General features: G+C 37.0%; 3 protein-coding genes, 1 long non-coding RNA gene and 1 pseudogene across 4 annotated transcripts; 2 read left to right on the plus strand and 3 right to left on the minus strand.

Moving 5' to 3' along the window:
- The first annotated feature begins 211 nt into the window (after positions 1-211).
- LOC110746851 (uncharacterized) lies at positions 212-2,879 on the plus strand. Its single transcript, XR_015835435.1, has 3 exons — positions 212-1,345; positions 2,326-2,456; positions 2,587-2,879. It is a non-coding gene; the product is annotated as an uncharacterized LOC110746851 (long non-coding RNA).
- Positions 2,880-10,470: 7,591 nt separating this feature from the next.
- LOC110762257 (uncharacterized) lies at positions 10,471-11,860 on the plus strand. Its single transcript, XM_088251561.1, has 2 exons — positions 10,471-10,619; positions 11,256-11,860. The coding sequence occupies exon 2, from the start codon at positions 11,286-11,288 to the stop codon at positions 11,763-11,765; it is 480 nt and encodes a 159-aa protein (XP_088107687.1). The 5' UTR covers positions 10,471-10,619; positions 11,256-11,285; the 3' UTR covers positions 11,766-11,860.
- Positions 11,861-12,263: 403 nt separating this feature from the next.
- Positions 12,264-14,501, minus strand: LOC148295236 (uncharacterized; annotated as a pseudogene).
- A 3,533-nt stretch (positions 14,502-18,034) lies between these two features.
- Positions 18,035-20,155, minus strand: LOC148295237 (uncharacterized). Its single transcript, XM_088251395.1, has 5 exons — positions 20,099-20,155; positions 19,565-19,645; positions 18,984-19,082; positions 18,815-18,868; positions 18,035-18,292 (listed from the first exon to the last, which is right to left on the minus strand). The coding sequence occupies exons 1-5, from the start codon at positions 20,153-20,155 to the stop codon at positions 18,035-18,037; spliced, it is 549 nt and encodes a 182-aa protein (XP_088107521.1).
- A 940-nt stretch (positions 20,156-21,095) lies between these two features.
- On the minus strand, positions 21,096-23,238 carry LOC110746335 (patatin-like protein 3). The gene is made up of 2 exons (XM_021946547.2): positions 22,123-23,238; positions 21,096-21,756 (listed from the first exon to the last, which is right to left on the minus strand). The coding sequence occupies exons 1-2, from the start codon at positions 23,122-23,124 to the stop codon at positions 21,376-21,378; spliced, it is 1,383 nt and encodes a 460-aa protein (XP_021802239.2). The 5' UTR covers positions 23,125-23,238; the 3' UTR covers positions 21,096-21,375.
- Between the last annotated feature and the right edge of the window lie 577 nt (positions 23,239-23,815).

Genomic DNA, 23,815 nt, shown 5'->3' on the forward strand with positions numbered 1-23,815 from the left:
AGGCCTACATATCTTTTGATTTTGTGGATGAGAATCTGACGACCGTACTATTATCTTCTTTCGTGGGGACACAATAAATTTCAGAAAAGTACACGTGGATTTTTCGAAAGAAGAAAAAAAATACTATGGTGTAATTTTCAAAAAATGGGGCTAACCAACCACTCTGGATGGTGAAGGCCTATCTGCAAGTTGAATCAGTCAAAGGTGATGAATGGCTGAGCATTTTGATGATGTGGAAACTGCCCTTGAAGCAAGAAGCAGCAAATTGGTATGAGCAGATGGCGGCTAGCTTCTCCCGCTGATTCTGAAACTCATCATCTCTCTCTCTCTCCTAACAATATGAGAGTGAAAGGGAGGTTTCTCTGAGGTTTCTCTGTAAATCTGGGTGCTTGTACCATCATTGAGGCTGAGCTATGGGGTCTCTTTTGGGGGCTTAGATTGGCTTGGGACGCTGGTTACCGTGATGTGGAGATTGAATGCGACTCTAGTGCTGCTGTAACTCTTCTTTCCTCTCCTACAGCTCTAACTCACCCTTTTTACAGCGTCATTTCCTGCTGCAAAATGAAGATCCATGATTCCTGGTGTTGTGCTTTTAAACATATATACCGTGAACAAAACGTAGCTGCTGATGCCTTGGCTACCAGAAGCCACAATCTTGAACCTGGTCTTCATGTCTACGATGAGGTTCCAGTTTTCCTGGAAAATATTCTTGCTGCTGATGCTAGGGGTGCTGTAAGGCCCCGCTCTTTTGGTTTGTAGTTTGTTTGGTTTGGGCTTTTAGCCCCCCTTTTACCCAAAAAAAAAATGGCTGGGCTCTAACGAGGACTCCTAAATGAGGACACTATGTGAGGATCAATTTCAGCCATCCGATCTAATCTCAACGGCTGTAGAGAAAAAGCAAGCTTACTATGTAAGTGGGTACGCTACAATTTCCCTCCTTTGGCATTCGCGCCTTTTCTTCTTCCTTCATTTCGGCATTTAATTGTTTTGTGAATTATAACTACAAACCCCAAAATCTGAAAACCCAAATACCCAGAAGCTCATAACGCCACCCAAAATCCAGATTAAAGAAAAAATTGTTTTCATTTGTGCAAAATCTTACAGCCCAAAATCTCATTCCGTTTTCCATCTGGATTTTGAGGCAGGGGTAGTAGAATAGAAACCAAAACCAGCACGTTGGTCATCCACATCACGCGTTTCTCTCTCTCTCTCTCTCTCTCTCTCTCTCTCTCTCTCTCAGATAGAAACCAGAAAGACACTTTTTTATTTGGGTGAAAATCCTAACTGGAAAGTCCATCACTCTTGAGGTTGAGACCATCGACAACGTGAAAGGCAAGATCCAGAGGTACTGTTTCTCTCTCTTCCTCTTTCTCTTCCTCACTCTTTGCTGTAGAAGATACTTTGTATCGAGAAACTTGAAAGATAGCAATTCACGTTGCTGCCCCAATTTGATTAGGACGAAAGTATGGATGATTCTGATGTTGCTGATGATGATATCTTTAGTATTTAATTGTTTTTGGTTGTATAGAAAACAAAGATGAAAAATTTGATTTTGAATGATTTAGGTGATTATTTCATAGGGGTCAATGCTAAGTGATTATCTTTTAGTCTTGAATATGGGTGATCTGACAAGACATATTGAATTTCTATTCTGTATCTTGCAAATAAGTGGGTAATATGGATTTGGGTATCTTATTCTGTATCTTTTTTTTAAGAAAGAAGTATCTGATTGTGTATCTGAATGTCTTGATAACATTGTGAATAGTATGGATTTGGGTATCATATGAGTATCTTTTTTAGAAAGATGCAGTAGGAAACTTTTACAATGGCTAGGATAATGTCATTTATGTTTTATGGAAAGAATACTCTTAAGTATGAACTGACCACATAAACAATCTAGTCTTCCTTTATCACCGATAATACTGTGAGTAGTTTGGATATCAGTATCATATGAGTATCTTAATGTGTTCATTATAGTGTATGGATACTGGTATCAGAGTCTGTATCTGAATGTGTTGATTATATGTCATTCGTATGGATTTAGGTATCCTTTTTGTGTATTTATTGTAATGTGAGTAGTATAGATATGAGTATATATGTTTATTGAAATGTGTTTCTTCTTCTTAAATTTTGTGAAAAAAGGACATTTCCTCTCCCCATAAAAGAAAATTTGCTTGGCTCCTTGTGACTAATGAGTAAATTAATCTTACATAATGAGGTGGATATCGTACTTGTGTCATTTTAGTTTAGTTGTACTGGTGTACTTTGACAGATGTGGCTTACCTGACAATTGCATATTAACCTCAGAAAATTTGTCCTCTGCAGGAACCGAAAAAGTTCAATGATTTTCTGCGCACTCTATGTATATTCTGCCAGGAGAAAGCCCTCAGCAGTTTCTGTGAATTTCTTGCATCCAAAGAGCTCACCTTGATTTCAAAGACAGAAGCTATAGACAGGTTTCGTGCTCTTATGCTCTTTCCGGTTATTGAAGTGCTTGTTTTCAAGTCAATTATAGTTTTTGTATCTTTCTCATTTCTTTCAGCAGTCATTTATTTGAATTTTTGTTCCTATATGTTCCCAATGCAGTGAAGTTAGGGATGATGAAGCTAGGAATTTTCTGGTCAAATCAGAGCCAAAGATGGAATGAGTGCTTGAGTGCTTTAATTGGTGTCTTGTGGCTATTTGCCGAGAGTTACATCACATTATGATACAATAAACACATATCTATATGAGTATCATAATGTGTTTATTGTGATGTGGTTTTGTATCATAATGTGTTTACATCAATGCTACAATATATAGATATATGATTATGGCTGAATGTTTAACTGCCTCAGTTTTGAACTTGAGAGGTATTACCAATCGTGTGAACACACATGCAACACTGTTTTGTTTTGATTATGGTGATGTGAATATATTAGTAATTCAGTCTGAACACAGAGGTGCATGTTGTTTAATTAGAAAGGTTTATTTTTTTAACTTGAGAAGCCGAAGAAAATATGTACATACAATATTGTCATACAATAACCGTGATACAATATGAGAAGGGTGGATAAAAGGATGTTATGCCATATTGTCATACAATAACCTGAAAGCACTTCCCAATGTACATATGTGAAAACAAAATGTAGTAGTCGTTTGGGTTTTACCCCTTACTAGTTGATCAGTTTACAAACAGAATATTGAAAGCTATTCCCCATGTATCCCAGTGGTGGGTTTGGGGTTGGTTTCGGTTTCTTTATCCTTTAATCGTGAGACTCAAGACGACATGGTTGATTTCAAGTTTCAACATATCTTCTTGTTGCTTTGGTTTATTTTCTTGTCCTTACTGTTTGACTAGTTTTGTCCTCTTGCTGGTTTTTTGTCCTCATATTGCTTTTGTTTAACCACATATAGTATTAGCATTAACTTGGTTTTTGAAGACGGCACATGCATAATATCATTTAATACCCATCCCAAGTTATTATTTGTTGATAGCATAAAAACATACCCATCCCAAGTTATTATTTGTTGATAGCATAAAAACATACACATCCCAAGTAATTATTTAGTACCTAAATTCCTCAATAGAGGAATGTTATTCACAATCCCATTACTTGCTAGACATGTGGACACACAAACGCTTGCTACATGTCTCTCCTTTGTGTAATTATGATTTCACTTTCTTCTCTCGGTTGCCACTCTTTATTTTTTTTATTTATTCTTTTCTCTCTCTCTCTCTCTCTCTCTCTCTCTCTCTCTCTCTCTTCTCCTTCTCACATCCTTAGCCTCGTCCTCCTCTGTTTTTTCCCTTGTTTTATCATCTGGGTAGCTCTAGTTTTTAGTTTTTAGTTTTCTTATTCATTCATTACTGGTTTTGGGTTCAAATTTGCTTTTTATTTTTCGTGACCCCTCTTTGTTATGCTCATGTTCATAAAGTGGTCACCTTTGATGTTTGAAATCTGTGCCTTTTGTGTGTTATGGATCGGTTTGTGTTTTTTTGGTATGTCAATGGGCACTTCTATGAATAAGAAGAAATAAAGAGGAGAGAAGAGACGGAGGGCGATGGAAAATTTATAGAGATGGAAAGAAGATAGGAACGTGAGAGAGAGAGAGAGAGAGAGAGAGAGAGAGAGAGAGAAACTGATGGAGAGAAAAAAATTAAAAAAGAGAAAGAGAGAGCCAATTGAGAGAAGAAAGAGAAAATATTTTTAAAATAAGAGATAGAGAGAGAGAGAGAGATATGCAAAATCGAGAGACAAAAGAGAAACAATTTTTTTAAAATACAAACACGATGCAGCAAGCGTTCGTCTGTCCTCGTGTCTTGCAAGCAATGGGACAATCGGTTTTGAGTGCTTGTGAATAGCATTCCTCCACGCTTCTAACAAGTAATGGGATAATCGCTATTGAGCAATTGTGAATATCATTTCTCTATGCCTCCTCATTTAACCTTCCCCATGAAAAGTCTCTTGCATGAATAAGTTTTCCATAATACCCCTAACCCTAAACCCTAACCCTTAACCCCAAACATCTAAACCCTAAACCCTAAACCCTAAACCCTAACCCTTAACCCCAAACCTGTAAACCCTAAACCCTACAACATAAACCCTACAACCTAAACCCTAACCCTTAACCCTACAACCTAAACCCTAACCCTTAACCCTAAACCTCTAAACCCCCAACCGCTAAAACCTAAACCCTGAACTCTACCAATTTAAACCCTACATACGTATTTCTTAGCACCAATTATTTGTATCCCAAGTCCAAAAAGAAAAAGAAATTCCTAAGCTATTGTTTGTTTGATCACATAAAGACGGCTTCGATATTTGTTGTTAGTTGTATCATTTATCAAATTTGCCATCTGTTATGGCTTGTGTATTTTTCTAATTGGTAATTTATTTATTGTGAATTTTAGAAGTTAAATCGTATAAAAATAAAATGAAATAGTCGAAGATTGACATGTCATTTTTTTTGTTATTTATTGTCTTTTTCTTTATCAAATTCATAAGAAATTAAATACAAATAAGAAAAATACACCAAAAATTGCTACAAATAAGAAAAATACACCAAAAATCATGATTCTACATATTTGAATTAATGGAAATCATTGAATCAAAGAAATAAGAGTGTATGTGATAGAATGTTTTGATTTGTCTATGAACAAAGTTGACTTTTTATTATTGATTTGTATTTTTATAATTTAGAATTAGCATTTTGGAGCTTTAAAGAAAAGATAATATCACAAGATGTTTATAGGAATTTTCTGGGTATTTTTATGATTTTAAATTTATATATTATGAATTTTAGAAATTAAATTTTTGATAAAAAGCCTTTATAATTTTTTCCCCCAAAATTTTTCGCGTGCCGCCCTTTTTTCACCAAATTTAAGTTTGGTGCATCTTTTTTTTGGGGTCAAATTCTCTCTCCCTTGCAGAAGCGTCATATTCTATCTCCAATCTCTAATTCATTCTTTTATCCCAAATGCTCTCTCAGATCTCTTCCTTCTCAGACTTTGCAAATTTCTCTCTCTCACTCTCTCTCTCTCTCTCTCTCTCTCTCTCTCTCACATCAAATCCCATCGAAACCCTCCCTCTCTTTCTGTGGCTTCTTCTCTGTCTCCCTCTCTCACAATTTATGGCTTCTTTCTCACTGGAACATTCAAGAGCTTCAACTCCTCATCAGCTACAAGACAATTGCTCGAGGCCAATTGCTTCGAAGGTGAAGGCTGCGTGACAATTCCCAAGGTGTGATTTTGTAAAGCTCTAAACTCCATGCTTGATACAAAGTTTTGGTATCAGTTTAGGATTGATTTGAATTCTAGATGTCTGTAGCTTGCTTTAATTGTGGATTCCATGTGAATGTTTGTTTTTATTTGGATTCTATATGTATGTGATTTTATTTGATTGAATCCAAGATCCTACTTGCATTTGTGATTTAATTTGATTGAATTTGGGTTCTAGTTGTGCGTTAGTATTTAGAATTTTTATTTTTGTTTTATTTTCAGAGAGTAATTACGATTTTGTGAAAATTTCTCCTCCTGGTTATTATTTGGGTATTATCAGTAGCTTAAGAATACAACACTTCAAACTTAATTTTCTTTGGTGGGCACTTCAATCATCGTTTTGTACTGGTTGGGCATGTGTGCTGGAATTTTAGTTCTTGCTTGAAATTTTAATTTGATATCTTATTCCCTCACATTTTATTCTTTGATGCAGCTCTTAATAAAGATGAGTTACTTCAAATGGTGAGATTTGGTGCTGAAATGGTGTTGCTCATATGCTTGCACAATTGTCTAAGGCCTTTTAGATAAATGTTAAGGCTTAATATCTATGTTTGCACCAAAGCAGGTGGAACTTTCATGAAAGTGTTTTTGATTGATTATATCTTTTAGTAGCTTTGATTACATCTCTTTTTGCACCATGTAGAGTTTAATTAGCTTTGGTTACGTTTCAGAAATGTATCAAATATCCCTTTATGACAGTGATAGGTATTAATCGTGCACTGAGATTATACATTTCCAGCTATGCATTGATGGCTCTGGTTGCCCTGCAAATTTGGTAATTATTATAAATGAAGTTGGGGATGAAATTGATGATATGTTTATATTTTTTAAATGAAGTGAAAAGATTGGTCATACCTGTGGAACCAAGATCAGCCATTGCCTCTTCAAGAAATGGTAATTTGTTTATTAGCAGCAGGAATGCAGTTTTTTTGTTTTGTTTTTTAAGAAGAGGATTTCCATTAAGAGGTTTTTTAAAATGGTTTTTATTGTTGGTGTTGGGACATTGGAGGTTAGCAACCACTTACAGAAATTAAAATAATTTTCTTGTTCAATTTTATTCGAACTCATCGTTTCATATTTGCTTGTGTTATGTTGCTGGCTCATCTGTTTGGTTTTTTAATTTTTTTTAAACTTGCTAAACAGAGTATGAGAAGAGTATCAGAAGAAAGGTTTAGAGTATCACAAGAAATGTTTCTGGTTTCAATTATGTTTTTACCAAAGGACTATCCAAAGGTCGCTTTTCTCATTTGGTATCCAAACTTGTCTCCCGGGAGCCAAGTTTGCAGGGGAGTGTTGAGAAGAAGACATGACATAATCACTAAGCAGACAACACAATATTCTGGTGCATGTACACAGAGCTGGACTAACGGTAGTGTAGGTGTGGGACCAAGACAACTGCATGTGGTCTTGACTAGTGCAGAATATTTATCAGATTAGTGATATGTTATTTTATTCTTAAAGTCTCTACCCACATGCAGAATACTTGTATATAAATATAGTCAGCATCTTGTAAACGAGTGCAAGCAATAATAAATTAGTTTCCTCAGTATTTTATTGTGAATTTTAATACTGACGTTTATCCATAGAAGTTGCTTGATTTGATTATAAGACCGTACTCGCCTATGTGAAACAAAGTTCAAACTCATATTCCATTTTATACTTCCAACATATAAAGTTTAAATAAGATATACTGAAACCATAACGAAAACATGAAGATATAGATCTAACACCCATACCCATACTACACACACTATCATCAACACATAAGATACAAAAATGATATTTACTAATACTATTGTCAACACATTAAGATACAAAAATGATATCTGCTACTGCTAATACTATTGTCAACCCATTAAGATACAGATGATACATACTAACTCTATTGTCAATACATTAAGATACATAAATGATACTAACGCTATAGTCCATACACACAGAGAGATCCTACCAAGCCAATGCCCAGGGCTTGATGATACACACAGAGAAAGTACAATGACACCACACTATACTCTCCCACTTTTACCTCACTTAAACACTTAGAGTGGTACACAATTAACTCTCTCACTCTCACAATATTAGAGTGGAAGACTGATGGCTTTCGGATGGTGTTCTCACCCTTCTCTCTCTGTCTCACGACGTCTTCTCTGGTGCAACACGCTCTCTCTGCTCTAGCTTTGGTTGCTGCCTCCTTATATAAACCCATGCAGCAACTCTCCTAATGAGGGAAACCGCATATCAACCCACGTGATGGCCAGCCAAAGAGAAAGAACATTCTTTATCATTGGACCGTGCATTGTCTCCCACCAAAGACATCATCATTCCATGCAATATTATTAGCCACCAGCCATATTCCCTTTAATTATAAAAAGAACATCTCAAAAGCACTCATCCAAAACTCATCACGTGAAGCTTGAGAAGGAGCCAGAAAGTTGTGGGAGACTACTTTCTTCTTCCATCATGGGCTGGACCAATATGCCAACAAACTCAAAGATTTGAAAACCAACAGTATAAAACCAGAGCCAAGTGCTCACTTGTGGTCTCCAATCATCAAGTAATGAACTCAAGGCCACTTTGATGAAGCAGACCAGAATCACCAAACTAGCCAAATGAAAACAGAAAATTGAATTACAAAGGTAGATGTAACTTGCTTTGTATGGTATGAATGACCAAACAAGAAGAAAAAAGAAAAGAGAATTGCAGGGGTACACCGTGGGGGAGGGAGGGAGGAGAAGATTAAACCAGGAAAAAAAAAATGGTGTTCTTCAAGAGAGTATCTGTTTTTTTGGAGGAAGGGATATTTTTGGAGGGAGAGAGGATAGAGCATGCTCAAGAAGAAGAAGAAAAAAAAGAGAATTAGAGGGGTAGACCATAGGGATGGAGGGAGGATAATACCAAACCAAAAAAAAATGGTGTTCTTCAACAGAGCATCTGTTTTTTAGAGGAATGGATATTTTTGGAGGGAGAGAGAACATAGCATGCGAAAGAAGAGGATAATAGAGAATTAGAGGGGTAGACCGTAGGGAGGGAGGGAGGAGAATATCAAACCAGAAAATAAAAATTGTGTTCTTCAAGAGAGCATCTGTTTGGAGGGAGTGATATTTTTGGAGGGAGTGATTTTGGAGGGAGTGATATTTTTGGAGGGAGAGAGGAGAAAGCATGCGGATGAAGGGAGTGTTTCAGTGCAATAATTTCAGTTGCAACTGCTTTTTGGAAAGCCGTTGGATTATATCCAACGGTGTTCTCATATTAAGTCCTCATTTAGAGGTTCTTGCTAGAGCCTTGCCCAAAAAAAAAAGGGAGGTTTCTCCCACTCACTTAATGGTACGAGAGAGACAGGGAGGATAGAGTCCATGTCTATCTGTCAAATTCTTCAAACCATCAATATTTGTTTATTCAACAACTTTGTCCTTTCTTTTTCTTAAACAAAAAATATATATTATTATTATTATTAAAGGAATTGAACCTAACCACTGAACCACTAGACCACTAGACCACTAGTGGGCTAATTGAGCCACTCAAGTGGGTCTTTATTTTTTTGAGAGCAATATGATTGGCATGGTTGTTTTATATCAATCTCCACTTTGTGAAGAAATCGAATTGAGAATGAATTCGAATGTGAAAGGGTTTAGAGTTTAGGGAAATCAGAACCAAATATTCCTCCAGTAAAAGTGTTTGCTAAATGTTTTCTTTAACATTGTCACCAAAACATTGTCAAGTAACCTCAAAGACTTGGAAATTCACATTTTTCTTGTGATGAGGGTTTTTATCCTCTATGATGTTGATTCAATAATTTCGTGTTGGTGTGCACCTGAGTTAAGCGTATAAACTAATGTAGTGTACTTATCTCTTTAAACTCGATTCCTCTTATTGTGCATTAGAATAATTTAGAATATTATTTGTTTAAAAAAAAATATCATGGTTGGTTAGTTTGTAGTGTCCATCATAGTCCCTAAGAGCAACTCCACCCATTTGCCCATTGCCATGGCAAGGGGGGGCTAGGGCAGCCACTATTCACGTGAATAATGGTTGCCCTTGCAAATAGTATATTTTGTGTTTCCACCCGTTGCCATGGCTAAGGGCAATTACTATTCATTTTTTTGTTTTTTTCACAAATTTTTTTACCTCAATAATTAATTTGGATAATATTTTCGGATAAGATTTTTGGGTTCGTACATGTCAATATTTATTATAAAATTCATATCTCAATCGGATAAAATTTTGGTATTTATAGAAAAAAAATCAGTAATTTTTTAAAAAAAAAAATCAATTTTTTTTCATTTTTTTATTGCACAAAAATTGGCTGCCGTTGGATTGGAGAAAAAAATTTGATCGGAGAGCTCAGAGCACGACACGTGGACTTTAGTGGCACTGTAGCGGCACTGTAGCACACGAGCACTGTAGCGCTGGCGTCATCCTGACGTCACCCCAAACCGAGTTTTGGACCTCGGGCTGAACTGGCCTTTGGGCCAGCCCGACTTGCTGGGACCCGCACCTTGCCCGGGCTTGGGCTCACCGCTGGAAACTCCTTTTTTTGCTTTTCTCCCCCCAGCCTTGGGCTAGGCTCATGGCTGCACTTGCTCTAATGTAATGATTGATTTTCAAGTTTATAAAAAATAAAATAAAAAAAGAGATGGATTCAATTGCCATATAAACCATAGGAGTAGGATTGCTTTTGCTATATTTGAAACTACAAGGATTAAAACGAAATTGAGTCAAAATTATAAGTACCAAAAATATACTGTTGAAAGAAACCTTCTTTTTACCCAACAAAATTGAACGAAACCCATCTTTTATTATCTTCTCGCATTTCTAAGGCAACACTGAGTCAGAGAAGGACATAGCTCACTGCCCTGAGGTTCTGATCTCTCTCTTAGCTATTTGTTAATCATTCAGAGCTCTTTCTCTCTATTTGTATGATTCAGCTCTCTTCCCCTGATTTATGTTTCCTTTTCTGAAATTTAATGGAATTGATGATCTGGGTTTTGTTTTCAGAGAGGAATTTGTGATTAGATTTGGGGTTTTGTATAAACTGCGCAATTTTGGTGTTTCTCGGGAATTATTTGGGAAATTTGTGATTAGATTTTGGATTCTGGGTCAACTTGGCCTTTTTCCTGATCTTGAATGTGTTTTGAATCTGACTTGATCTGCTTGTATGCAAACAAAGTTCTCTTTTTTCTCTATGGATGTAATGTTAGGGTTCTCAGTGCTCAGAGCTCAGAGCTCTGGTTGATTGTGGAGAAATTTAGGAGGAAAATGAAAATGATATGAAACCACAATGCAAATATTGACTAAGAAGCTGGTTTGGTTTGACTTCTCTATCCAGATTAGAACCTTAGTGTGTGTGTGTGTGTCTAAATGAAAACATAGGTTAAAGTTTTTAACTTGGCCCTTGTATGATTCTTTTTTTTCTTCCTCTGAGTTGCATAATATTTTTTATTATCAGGAATTGTTATTTTATGTTGAGACTGAGACAGACAAAGTCCTTTTGTAGATTAATATTCAATTGATTGCAATAATTGAAATGAAGAAAGAAGGAAATGAGGAAACAAGTATGGAGGCAGTGAAGAAGTTCTTGGAGAAAGAAGGTGAAATGGCAATCACCATGGATGGGCTGCCAGAGAGGTTCTTTGAGCCCTTTATCATGAAGGGCATTCAAGTCGATCTCCTTGAACCCGGTCGTATTGTTTGCTCCTTCAAAGTACCCCCTCGTTTGCTGAATGGAGGCAATTTTATGCATGGTGGAGCCACAGCAACCCTTGTGGATTTGATAGGGTCAGCTGCAATCCTCACCGTCGGAACTCCCACTGGAGTTTCAGTGGAGATCAACGTTTCATACTTGGATTCTGCTTACCCTGGTGAGGAAGTTGAGGTTGAGGCCAAGGCTTTACGAGTTGGGAAGGCTGTTGGTGTTGTCAGTGTTGAGTTAAGGAAGAAGAAGACAGGCAAAATTATAGCTCAGGGCCGTCATACCAAGTATCTTGCTCTTGCTAGCAAACTCTGAACAGCTTGGAAGCTGGAACCAAGACCCAAGACACAATTCAGTTTGTGTTCTATGTAAAGATTTTTCCACATTGAATAAAATTTCTTTTGACTGAATTATATATGTTCACAGTTTGAGATGCAAATCAATGATCAATTGAAATTTTCCTCAGACTTGTATAGAATATTGAGAAGCCTATTGGTGTTGTCAGTGTTGAATTTAGGAAGAAGAAAACAGGGGAAACATCGTTGTCAAACTGGTGCTTCTCCCTACACTCAATAAACTGTGAACAACTTTAAACCAACAATTCAGTGTTCCAATTTACAAATTTTGCTCATGGTTATAGTTCAAAGAGTTTCACATGCAAACAATGCTCAATAGCATCTCTCCTCAGACCGATTCCAATTCGAAAAAGTTGTTAAAAACCAGAAGATTCGATTGCTTAACCTTTAGATTGTAACATGATACAGCTGGTTCATGAAAAAATAATCTAAATCAAGAAAAAAAAAAGTTGATTATTTAAGTCAATTCTTCAAAATCGCATTCCTCATCATAATTGCATTCATCATCGTAATTGTATCCATTATATTTGTCATTTGCAACATATGAATCGTCATCTTGGCCTGTCTGGCTTCAGCCTCTTCACCGTAACCATTACTTTCATGCTCAAACTCATCATCACGACTGTTCTTCTCATTTGACAGTTGCATATCACAAAGACTGCCACAATTAGACTTTGTGCCTTCCTGAAATGCAGGTGCATAACCCTGATTTTACACATGAAGAAAAAGATCATATGAAACAAATTCGGTATCTATTAAAGTTCAGGCAATTACTCGCAGAGAGATACCTCCATTTTCTAAAACCTTCCAGGATTTTTAACTAGGAACTACATTGCAAAATCATTATAAAATGACAACCAAAAAAAAAAAAAAAACTTTGAACCATATAACTGCCCCATTAACTGCCCAATTAGTTAACTGATCATTCTAGTAAACCACCAGACTGAATTTCAGATATCACAGTTTCATGTCTTAATCCATGCTCAATAATAACACACCATCTTCCAAAGATTATTCTTTTATGTATTAAGTTCTATCCTGGAGTAGTTTGTGACACTTGGATATACCTTTATTCCATTAAACAGGAATTTGGTGTCTGCACACTAACCAGACATTAAGAAAACAAAAAAATATATTGAACAAGTAACATCATTTGACAATCGAAATTAAACGTGCCATTAGATTTGATTGGCTTTTAGTCGCTTGTGGTCTGTGCATCAGTGAACAAGACCTCGGATGTTGACAGAACATGATATGGGATTTGCAAAGCATGAATAAAGCAAAATTGATTCTAAAATAAGACATATAAAAGATGCTTACAAGCTCTTCATTTAATTTATCCAAAGCTTCATAGTTGATTTTTGAACTCAGCCTCTGCAAGAACAAAATGTCACAATAGTATCTGTTAAATAAATTATAAGTAGGACAATCAACATTGCAGGAAAATTTAAGCACCGAAAATCCCATAAAACAGTTTATTATTAACTTACATTCTTAGAATCCATCACAGTAGAAACTTTGACAGCCTTTTCTGGCATTTTAGCAGGAGCAGCTTTCTTGGCCATTCTGGCTCGTTTTCTACTCTTTCCCTACCAATTTTATAGTTGCATATAGAGATCAATACATAAGAGTCAATGCTGGCAGTAAAACATGCACAAATAGTCGAAAGATCAAAAAATAAGTCAAATGCAAATAAGATTGAAGTGAAAACTTTCAACACAGTTATGCAGTGTGTGACTCAAATAACAGCTCAGAACTAGGCAAGAATTCTAAGCTGGATGAGACTTCCAAGCCTATGCTTCATATCACAATGCACATATGACATGCAGCGAACATAAACTCAAATACCAGAAACGAGGTCAGTTTTAAAAGTGAAGAACTCCTGCACAATGACAGAGCTAAGGAGAATGAAGAGGCAAATAATGCAGGGGTTGATAATCATGATTAACTACATAACCTCAATGATTTTCAATCTAAAGACTCAAAAGCCAAAAATATAGACAACAAATAAAAAGAAACCATGGAACAAACAGAAACTGAGAAAGCCCCTAGCATTGCACCGAATCCTTGTGAACACGCATATGATAAAATTTATGGATTTCCAAAGGCATTACCTTATCATAGTCCTTGTTCATTGCTTCATAAATCATTCTTTTGAACAGTGCCGCCTGCTTGGTGTTAAGGTACCCAACAACCTACAAACCACAAGCATCATGCCTTCCATGTCAAAATTCCAAAAATAAAAAATTGAAGCAACAACCATATACAAATCCAAATAAAAAAAACAGCAGTTTACAGATAAGTCTAGACCAAGAACTATATACCAAGTGGCTATGATGGAAGTGACCTTGAAGAAAGCTGATGGATCATGGGCAGGGGTAGCTTTCAGTTTCAGGATCACTGCTATTGTCTTTCATTAATTTTTATCCTTTATTTTCAAACATAGAAAATGTGGTTGATTGTCATGAACCAAGAACAAAATTTTCACAATAACCATGAAAGGATATTCCAAGAGCATTGATATGTAGATTAAATTCAAATCATCATTGAGGAATATGAGCATCCACCTTCTATTCATCAACTTGAGAAAAATGGGCAACCACGATTCAAACTCAAGAAAAGCAGGTGTGTGTATATATATATATATATATTATTATCTGCCTACCTCTGCATCGTCAATATCTGCAACCACGGTTCAAACTCCAGAAGCAGCTGAGAAAGCATAGACTACAAAAGAAGTCAAAGGACGCTGAAAGAGGCCATTGTTGTTTCAGACTTTCAGTCAATTGCAGTGTTCGAAAAATCGGCCTAGGCGGGCGGCTAGGTGGCTAGGGGGTCGCTAGGCGGGCTCGAGGCGGCTAGGCTGTCGCTAGGAAGGCGCGATGCTGCTAGGCGGTCGGTAGGCGGGCGCGAAGATGTTAGGCGGTCGCTAGGCGGCTAGGCGGTAGCTAGGCGGGTTGGGTCTTTTTTCGTTGCCGAACCCGGAGGACGAGGCAGGCGAAATCGAAGCTTGAGTTGATAGAGAAGCGAAATGGCTTGACTGGGAGTGCAACTTCCGTACTCTGCGAATGCAAGCTTCGTGTTCGTCTGGAATATATCTAAAGCGTATAGCCGCTCGGCTATACGTTTAAAATATTCAAATATCTTTCAATCGGCAATAAAGAAACAAGGCCTTATTGGATATTTTGGACGACAAAATGTCATATTTTGATGATGTGGAAACTGAGCCACTACTAACGTCATCATAGAATCGATTTTTTTAACAAAAATATTCTTTTACCGGATAATTATCTTTCTTTTATTTGACACAAGTTTTCAACAATTAGATTAGAGTACAATGGATGGCTAAAATTAAATAAACTATTTTTTTTTTAATATAATGATATATTGTAATTAATTTTTTATTGACTTTCCCATTCCATTTTCTCTTTCTGTATTAATATTTTTTGCTTTTTTTTAAATTTATATAAACCCCCTGAAAATGTATTTGAGTCTCACTTTGCCCCTTGAATAAGAACGGATCCATGTACATGCTAGGCTGGGCTCTAGTACGGTGTAAATTTTTTAAAATACTGAACTTAGTACAAATTTTATATGCTAATCCTACTCCAAAAAATATTAGCCCACGATTTCTTTGTCGCATGGCCTGTGATTGTTTTTTGTTTAATATTAGCTCACCTCTTTTGACTAAAAAAAAAACACATTTATGACTGCTTTTGGAACAAATAACATGGTAGTAATAATAAATTACTATCGAAACAAACATGGGAAATATTTAATGTTTGCCAACAAGAAAATTTAATAATTTCTTCATGCTCATGTTCCCTAGTAGCCGTAAACCCCCTTTCCTTTTTGCCAAAATAAACTGTAAACCCCTATTTTTTGGCGCTATTTTAAATATTTTACAAGTATCAACTAATTAAGGTGGTTTTAAAGTTGAAACTCCAAGGCTTGAGGTTAAATAGTGGCTAGTCTGGTCCCTCTGTAGTTTGGATTGCTTCTGTTGAATTGCATTTGCATTGCTTCTTCTAGCTGCCTAGTAGTTTTGAGAGAAGGATAAAGGTTTGTTTTAGATTTTTTCTTTAAAGATGTTATTTTATTATTTTATTTGTTACTTTCTGGTTTTGAAATATTTTAAATGTTATTATATTATTATTATTATTATTATTTTACTTGGAGTCCCCAAAGCCAAGAAAAATATTAACCCACTTTCCTGAATTTGTCATTGCCCTTGAAACTCATTTTGTCTCACTTTACCCCATTTTCCACACATATTTGCGTCACTTTGCCTCGATTCCGGTAAGGCTAACAATTTCTGGTCAAAATATTAATTAAAAATTAAAAACTCAATTTTAAATAAGATTAAATATTTAAAACATAATGTATATTAATTGAGTTTTTAATTTTTAATCAATATTTTGACTGGAAATTGTTGGACTCGCAGGAATCTACGCAAAGTGAGACAAATACATGTGAAAAAAGAGAGTAAAGTGAGACAAAATGAGTTTCAAGGGGCAAAGTGAGACTCAAATACACTTTTCAGGGGGCATGTCATAAAATAAGCCTTAATATTTTGGGAGCTTTAAGCCCTGTTTAGTATCCTACTTAAAAAGGTAAATTCAAAAACTATGATTCTTGTTAAAAACATGAGTTTTCAAAGAGTGATTTTAAGATCATAAACTTGTTTAGTATTGAACTCCAAACTATTTTCAAGATCTAAAAAAATTGGATTTAAATGAGCCCAAGAGAACATGTGTTGTATGACAACATAATTAAGTTAAATGAGCCCAAGAAACACTATGGCTAAAATACAAGGATGGGGTTTTGCTTCATCTTTTGTATTGGCTTATATAAGCCACACTTGGACCGTTTTCTTTCTAGGGTTTGAAGAATCCAACTTTGGAGTGGGTTTGAGAGGAGAGAAATCTCCACTCTACCATGCTAAAACCGGCCACCAAGAGGAGAGGGCTAGCACCTTACCTCCTATTGGTCATCTTCTTCATCTCTTACACTACGTTTGTGTGTATGAACTAGAGGGTATTTACTTTGGTACCTTGTGAAGACTCTATGAAGCAAGCAACAAGGAAAAAGGTCTTTCCAAAGATGAAAAGTCGGAGACCGTCCAAGAGAGCTTCAAGGATAAGAGAGTCTCATCGTTTCCTCCCTTTTCTTTTGTGCTCAAGTGAGATTAGACCTAGAAAGATACTTGGAATTTGGTAGCATTAGGCTTAATAAGATCTAAAAGTCGCTTTCTTTGAATGTTTGATTCATGTGTGTTGTAGCTTAAAATCCATGAGTTTAAATTTAAATGCATGTTTCCCTCATAGGCTAAGTAATGGAATCCCCTTAGAGGTTTGCAAATGGCTTGGGCTAAGGGTATTAGGACCCTTTGAATGTGACACTTTTATTTGTTGTTTCTCTGATGGCTAAGGCTTCTGGAGAAATGAGGAAACAAGTATGGAGTTAGTGAAGAAGTTCTTGGAGAAAGAAGGTGAAATGGCAATGACAATGGATGGGCTGCCAGACAAGTTCTTTGAGTCCTTTATCATGAAAGGCATTAAAGTTGATCTAACCAGGTCGTATTGTTTGCTCCTTCAAAGTACCCCCTTGTTTACTGAAAGGAGGCAATTTCATGCATGGAGGAGCCTATGCTTACCCTGGTGAGGAAGTTCAGATTGAGGCCAAGGCTTTACGAGTTTAGAAGGTTGTTGGTGTTGCCAATGTTAAGGAAGAAGAAGACATGCTCAGGGCCATCATACCATGCTCTCGCTAGCAAAATCTAAACAGCTTGGAAGTTGGAACCGAGACAATTCAGTCTGTGTTCCTATGTAAAGAATTTCAACATTGAATAAATTTAACTGAATTATATAAATTCACAGTTTGAGATACAAACCAATTATCATATTTTCATCAGACTTGTATATAATATTGAGAAGTCTTTTGGTGTTGTCAATGTTGGGGAAATATCGTTTTCAAACTGGTGCTTCTCTCTACACTAAAGAAAGTGTGAACAGCTTGGAACCAACCATTCAGCGTTTCAATTTACAAATTTGGGCTCATGGTTATAGTTCACATAGTTTGACATGCAAGCAATGCTCAATTGCATCGCTCCTCAGACAGATACCAATTCAAAAAAGTTATAAATAAAAAACCAAAAGTTTTAATTGCTTAACCTTTTGATCGTAACATGATACAACTGGATCATGAAAAAAGAATTGACTATTTGAGTCATAATTCGTCAAAATCGCATTCCTCATCGTAATTGTATTCGTCATCATAGTTGCATCCATTATATTCGTCATTTGCAACATATGTAACATCATCATGGCCTTGTCTGGCTTCAGCCTCTTCACTGTATCCATCACTTTCATGCTCAAAATCATCATCATGGCTGCCTTCAAAACTGTTCTTCTCATTTGACAGTTGCATATCGCCATGACTGCCACAATTAGACTTTGTGCCTTCTTCGAATGCAGGTGCATAACCCTGATTTTACACATGGGGAAAAAAAATTAGAAAAGGTTCTAGCAATTACTCGCAGAAAGACACCATTCATTAAAACATTACCAGGATTTCTAACTAGGAACTGCATTGCATGGCAAAAAAAACTATTAACCATGTAAAAAGATGAAAGATTTTCCTATTTTTCTAAGTCTCCAATTAATTGCCCAATAAGTAAACAACCTGCCCAATTGATCATTCTTTTACGTATTAAGTTCTATCTTGCCATGGTTTGTGACACTTGTATATACCTTTATTCCATTAAACATGAATTTGGTGTCTGCCCCCCACTAACCAGCCATTAAGAAAACAAAAAAATATATTGAACAAGTGACATCATTTGACAATCGAAATTAAACGTCCCATTAGATTTTATTGGCTTTTAGTCGCTTGTAGTCTGTGCATCAGTTAACGAGACCTTGGGTGTTGACAGAACATAATATGGGATTTGCAAAGCATGAATAAAGCAAAATTGATTCTAAAACAAGACATATAAAAGATGCTTACAAGCTCTTCATTTAATTTATCCAAAGCTTCATAGTTGATTTTTGAACTCAGCCTCTGCAAGAACAAAATGTCACATTAGTATCTGTTAAATAAATTATAAGTAGGACAATCAACATAGCAGGAAAATTTAAGCACCAAAATCCCATAAACCAGTTTAATATTAACTTACATTCTTAGTATCCATCACAGTAGAAACTTTGACAGCCTCTTTTGGCTTTTTAGCAGGAGCAGCTTTCTTGGCCATTCTGGCTCGTTTTCTACTCTTTCCCTGCCAATTTTATAGTTGCAAATAGAGAGCAATACATAAGACTCAATGCTGGCAGTAAAACATACACAAATAGTCGAAAGATCAAAAAAATAAGTCAAATGCAAATAAGATTGAAGTGAAACACCCATGACATGCAGTAAAACATACACAAACTTCCAAGCCTATGCTTCAGATCACAATGCACATATGACATGCAGCAAACATAAACTCAAATACCAGAAACGAGGTCAGTTTTAAAAGTGAAGAATTCCTGCACAATCAAAGAGCTAAGGAGAATGAAGAGGCAAATAATGCAGGGGCTGATAATCATGATTAACTACATAACCTCAATGATTTTCAATCTAAAGACTCAAAAGCCAAAAATATAGACAACAAATAAGAAGAAACCATGGAACAAACAGAAACTAAGAAAGCCCCTAGCATTGCACCGAATCCTTGTGAACACACATATGACAAAATTTATGGATTTCCAAAGGCATTACCTTATCATAGTCCTTGTTCATTGCTTCCCAAATCATTCTTTTAAACAGTGCCGCCTGCTTGCTGTTAAGGTACCCAACAACCTACAAACCATCATGCCTTCCATGTCAAAATTCCAAAAATAAAAAGTTGAAGCAACAATCATATACAAATCCAAATCAAAGACAGCAGTTTACAGATAAGTCTAGACCAAGCACTATATACCAAGTGGCTATGATGGAAGTGATGTTGAAGAAAGCTGACGGATCATGGGCAGGGGGTAACTTTCAGTTTCAGGATCACTGCTTTTGTCTTTCATTAATTTTTACCCTTTATTTTAAAACATAGAAAATGTGGTTGATTGTCATGAACCAAGAACAAAACTTTTCACAATAACCATGAAAGGAAATTCCAAGAGCATTGATATGTAGATTAAATTCAAATCATCATTGAGGAATTTGAGCATCTACCTTCTATTCATCAACTTGAGAAAAATGGGCAACCACGATTCAAACTCAAGAAAAGCAAGAGCAGTATATATATAATTATCTGCGTACCTCTGCATCGTCAATATCAGAGAGGCTTTCTGAGACATCACCATCCGCAGGTGACATTGCGTACCCACAGAGGCCTTCTCTTCTTGCCGCCTCTTCTGTAACTCTACGGTTCTTTTAAAGTTTGTGGAATTTATATCAACTGGAGAGTAATGTCGGCGTAAATTCCTTGATTCTCCGAACCGACCTAATTCGGGTTCTTTCTTTTTCAGAATTGAAATTTGGAACGGTGGAACCCAAAAACTATATTCTTTTGTTCCACTCAAGTCAGTCCAGATTTAGTTTTCATTTTTTAAATCAAAAGCACTGAACGAAACCCAGAAGCTAGAGGAATATAAGAGGCCCAACAAATTAGGTTTAATTAAGATTGGCCCAGCAAAACAGAATATGCAGCCCAATCCCCCAATCCAAACCAACAAACACACACAAAAAAGAAAAGATCCGATATATGAAGAAATTGTTCAATGTGACTGTAACACCATGTCGGCATATACTAGTACTACTAGTAATAAAGCATAAAAGAACATCTAAAACATTAATTCATAATGAATTTTTAGCCCAAGTAGTTAAGAGCAGTTATACATGAACCTAATGTCATGTGTTCGAATCCCTCCTCCCCCAATGAGCAAAATAACATCCAAAACCAGCACAAATTGTGACACGACAACAACACCAGCCCTAAACAAAGACCGGAAACACTAATATACATTTCACTATAGAGGTTTTGTAGCCCAAATTATGGAAATATATTTGTTTACTTCTTTTCTTTTTCTTTTTTCCAAAATTTATGGTTCTCTTTAAATCAAGTTATTATGCAAACTGCCCATCATGGCCTCAATTGAACTAACTTGATTCCCTAAACACATTTAAAATCTAAAGTGAGAGGTGATGGGGTTTCCATGAATGAGTAGAATATGCATCCAACAACTGCTATTGCATATTCAAATGTCTAACATGTAGCCCCAGCCCTCATTCAAAAGCAAAAGGAAGCTAAGTACGATTCCAAATTAAAATGTATATATATTATATTATAATATAGAAAAACTCCAATCTTGAATTTGATTACACTTTGCCACTACTTGCATTGCCTTCATACTTAACTCGTATACACATTGCAAACCCCCTTCTACCATACATATACACTTCATGATCATCAGCTAGCAAAATAAAACTTAAACCCCAAATTCTCAAACTCAGCAGCTCAGCTCAGACTCGGATGCTTAATCTCAATCATCCCGACCGGCTGCGAATGCTTAAGGTAGTAATTAAGACTAATTAATTTAACATGAAGATGACATGGTTGATAGGGTTGTGGCGGATGATGTTCTGCTAGGCGATGTTGAACAAGTCTGCTTCAAAACCACAGTTGGCAAGAAGCAAGTTTTTCTCCTCTCTTCTTCCTTAATCAGCTCCCCAGCAAACATCTCAAGCTTCTCCACATTTGTGCTCTCCACCATTTTCTTGCCTTTGAATAGTACGGCCTCCACATTTTTCTGCGCCAACATTTCCTCTGTCAAGGCCAACATGTCTATCTTCTTGTTCTTGTTCTTGTTTGAGGCCTGCAGACCTCCGTGCATTTTCGAGATGATGCCGTTGGCTTGCACGCGGACATAATTGCTTGCTCGAGATTGTCCAAACGCCATGGAAACAGCTTGATCAACCTTTAATTACAGAAGAAGGGAAAGAAAATGATTAGTTAGCTGACCTACTCATAAAAAGAAAATCGAATTCATTGAGCACCAAATTAAAAATATTGCACAAAAGGAACGAAAGGGCCTCTTTTTTTTTTTTTTTTCTATATTAATAATTAGGTGGCACTTTTATCATGCCACCCCAACCACCATACATATAGTACAAGAATCATAAACCAAATCAAAATTTTTTTCCTTAGAAAACCATATTAAATTAACAAATCATAAACCATATTAATTTTTTTTTACTAGTGAATTTCTCAATTAGTCGAGTAAAATTCATTTAATCTCATAATAATTAAGCATCCAAAAATAAAAAATAATCAGAATTCTTACCAAGTCGGAAGCTCCTTCACCGGCTATTTTGAGGCAGCCAGAAGGGGACAAATTTCCGAGCTCCGACTCTCCATTTCCGAGAGACACAACCAACAGATCCTCAACCCCATTGCAGAACGGAAACTCCTGCTTATTATTCAGCACGTGCGTAATTGCCGCAGCCGTAGGATTGTTCATCGCGATCCCCCCGTCGACGGCCATGATCTTCGTCCTCCCGTCCACCGACCTCACCTCCACTGCAGGCTGCGCCGACGTGGCGGCGCACACGTCCATCATCTTGAAATCGTAGCCGTCCATCTCCACCGCGTCCGCCCGCGAAAACAAGAAAGGCGCGCGGGACGACATGTCGTAGCACGGAATGAGCACCGACTTCAGCGTGTCCTTGAGGCTCAGATGGTCGCCGAACGTCTTGCGGAAGAGCTTCTCCCTCTCCTTCTCCGCCCTCGTCGGCCGGAAAATCCGCCGGAAAATACCTCCCGGCGACGACCTGAAGATCCTGCGGCGGTTGTCGAGGAGGAAGTTGAGGGCCTCCTGAGCGGTGAACATGGGTCGGGTCGACCCGTCCTTAGACCCCCGAGTGAAGAGGAGAGCGGCGAGAATGCCGCCGGAGCCCGAGCCGGAAACGACATCGAAGAAGTCGGAGATGGCGGCGTTGGGATTGCCGGACTTGCGGCGGAGAGATGACTCTAGATGGGCGAGGGAGTTGGCGGCGAGGAGGCCGTCGGTGGCGCCGGCGGCGTCAATGGCGAGGACGCGGACCTTGCCCGTGAAGTGTTTGCTAGAATGCATGTGATGGAGGGGAGTGGAGAGATTGGTGGGTTTGGGGTCGGAAAGGAGGTTTTGGGCTGTTGGGTTTTCGTTGGCGCCGGTGCTGCCGTTGTTGTTGTAGCCGAAGAGGAAGTTGTTTTCGAGAATGGAGAAGATTTCGTAGGAGAGCTTGTCAACGTCGGGAGAGTTTGTGTCAATGTTGAGCATGGGGGAGGATGTGGACAGAGCCGCCATTTTTGGAGCTTTAATGCAAAAAAGACCACCGTACGTACTGAAGATTTAGGTAAAGGGTTGTAGCTTAGGTAGCTAGTAGTAGTGGATGAAGATGGGTAGGGAGTAGCTAGCCACTAAGAGGGCTTTTATAGGTGTGAGAATTTGAAGGGGATGGGGTGAGAGAGTGATATTAAGTTTTTCTTTTATTTTATTTTCGCCACATTTTTTTGGTTTTAATTTATTAATCGAATGTTTTTGTGACCATCTTGGAACATTCTTAGGTTGCCACTACCATACGACCAAGTGTTTTTTTTTTTTTTTCTTATAAATAAATTTAATTTTTAAAAATTATTCAGGAAAATAAAAGATGCTGTTGCTGTTGTGGCTTGTTGGAGGGAGCTGAGCTATGATACCGCCACAATTCTTTAAAATAAAAAAAAGAGTTTGTATGGATTTGGTGCATGGTAGAAAATATTCTTGGGCTTTTGTTGTTTTGGCGTTTTTTGAAGAGGTAGTTGACTAAAAGGACAGTCCAGGAGTCGAACGGATCGACCCTTTGGAAGGTAAAAGATTATTCTCTACATTACTTTTAAGGCTTCTGAACTTTCCATTAAATTACGGGTTAGTGTGTAAAGTGACGTAAGGGACCCCATTTTGCATATTAAAGAAAAATAAACATACGGAAGCGCACTCTTACATTCAAATTTAACGT

The sequence above is a fragment of the Prunus avium genome, chromosome 4 (genome assembly GCF_965620075.1).
Source record: "Prunus avium chromosome 4, drPruAviu1.hap1.1, whole genome shotgun sequence".
Taxonomy (NCBI): domain Eukaryota; kingdom Viridiplantae; phylum Streptophyta; class Magnoliopsida; order Rosales; family Rosaceae; genus Prunus; species Prunus avium.

Excerpts from the sequence above, each read along its gene's own strand:
- LOC110762257 (XM_088251561.1), top strand. The coding sequence starts at position 11,286 with ATGAAGAAAGAAGGAAATGAGGAAACAAGTATGGAGGCAGTGAAGAAG.
- LOC148295237 (XM_088251395.1), bottom strand. The coding sequence starts at position 20,155 with ATGTCACCTGCGGATGGTGATGTCTCAGAAAGCCTCTCTGATATTGAC. Across the intron at positions 19,646-20,098 it reads CTGATATTGACGATGCAGAG|GTTGTTGGGTACCTTAACAG; the intron begins GTACGCAGATAA and ends GATGGTTTGTAG. Across the intron at positions 18,869-18,983 it reads CTGTGATGGATACTAAGAAT|AGGCTGAGTTCAAAAATCAA; the intron begins GTAAGTTAATAT and ends TTGTTCTTGCAG.
- LOC110746335 (XM_021946547.2), bottom strand. The coding sequence starts at position 23,124 with ATGGCGGCTCTGTCCACATCCTCCCCCATGCTCAACATTGACACAAAC. Across the intron at positions 21,757-22,122 it reads GTGAAGGAGCTTCCGACTTG|GTTGATCAAGCTGTTTCCAT; the intron begins GTAAGAATTCTG and ends CTGTAATTAAAG.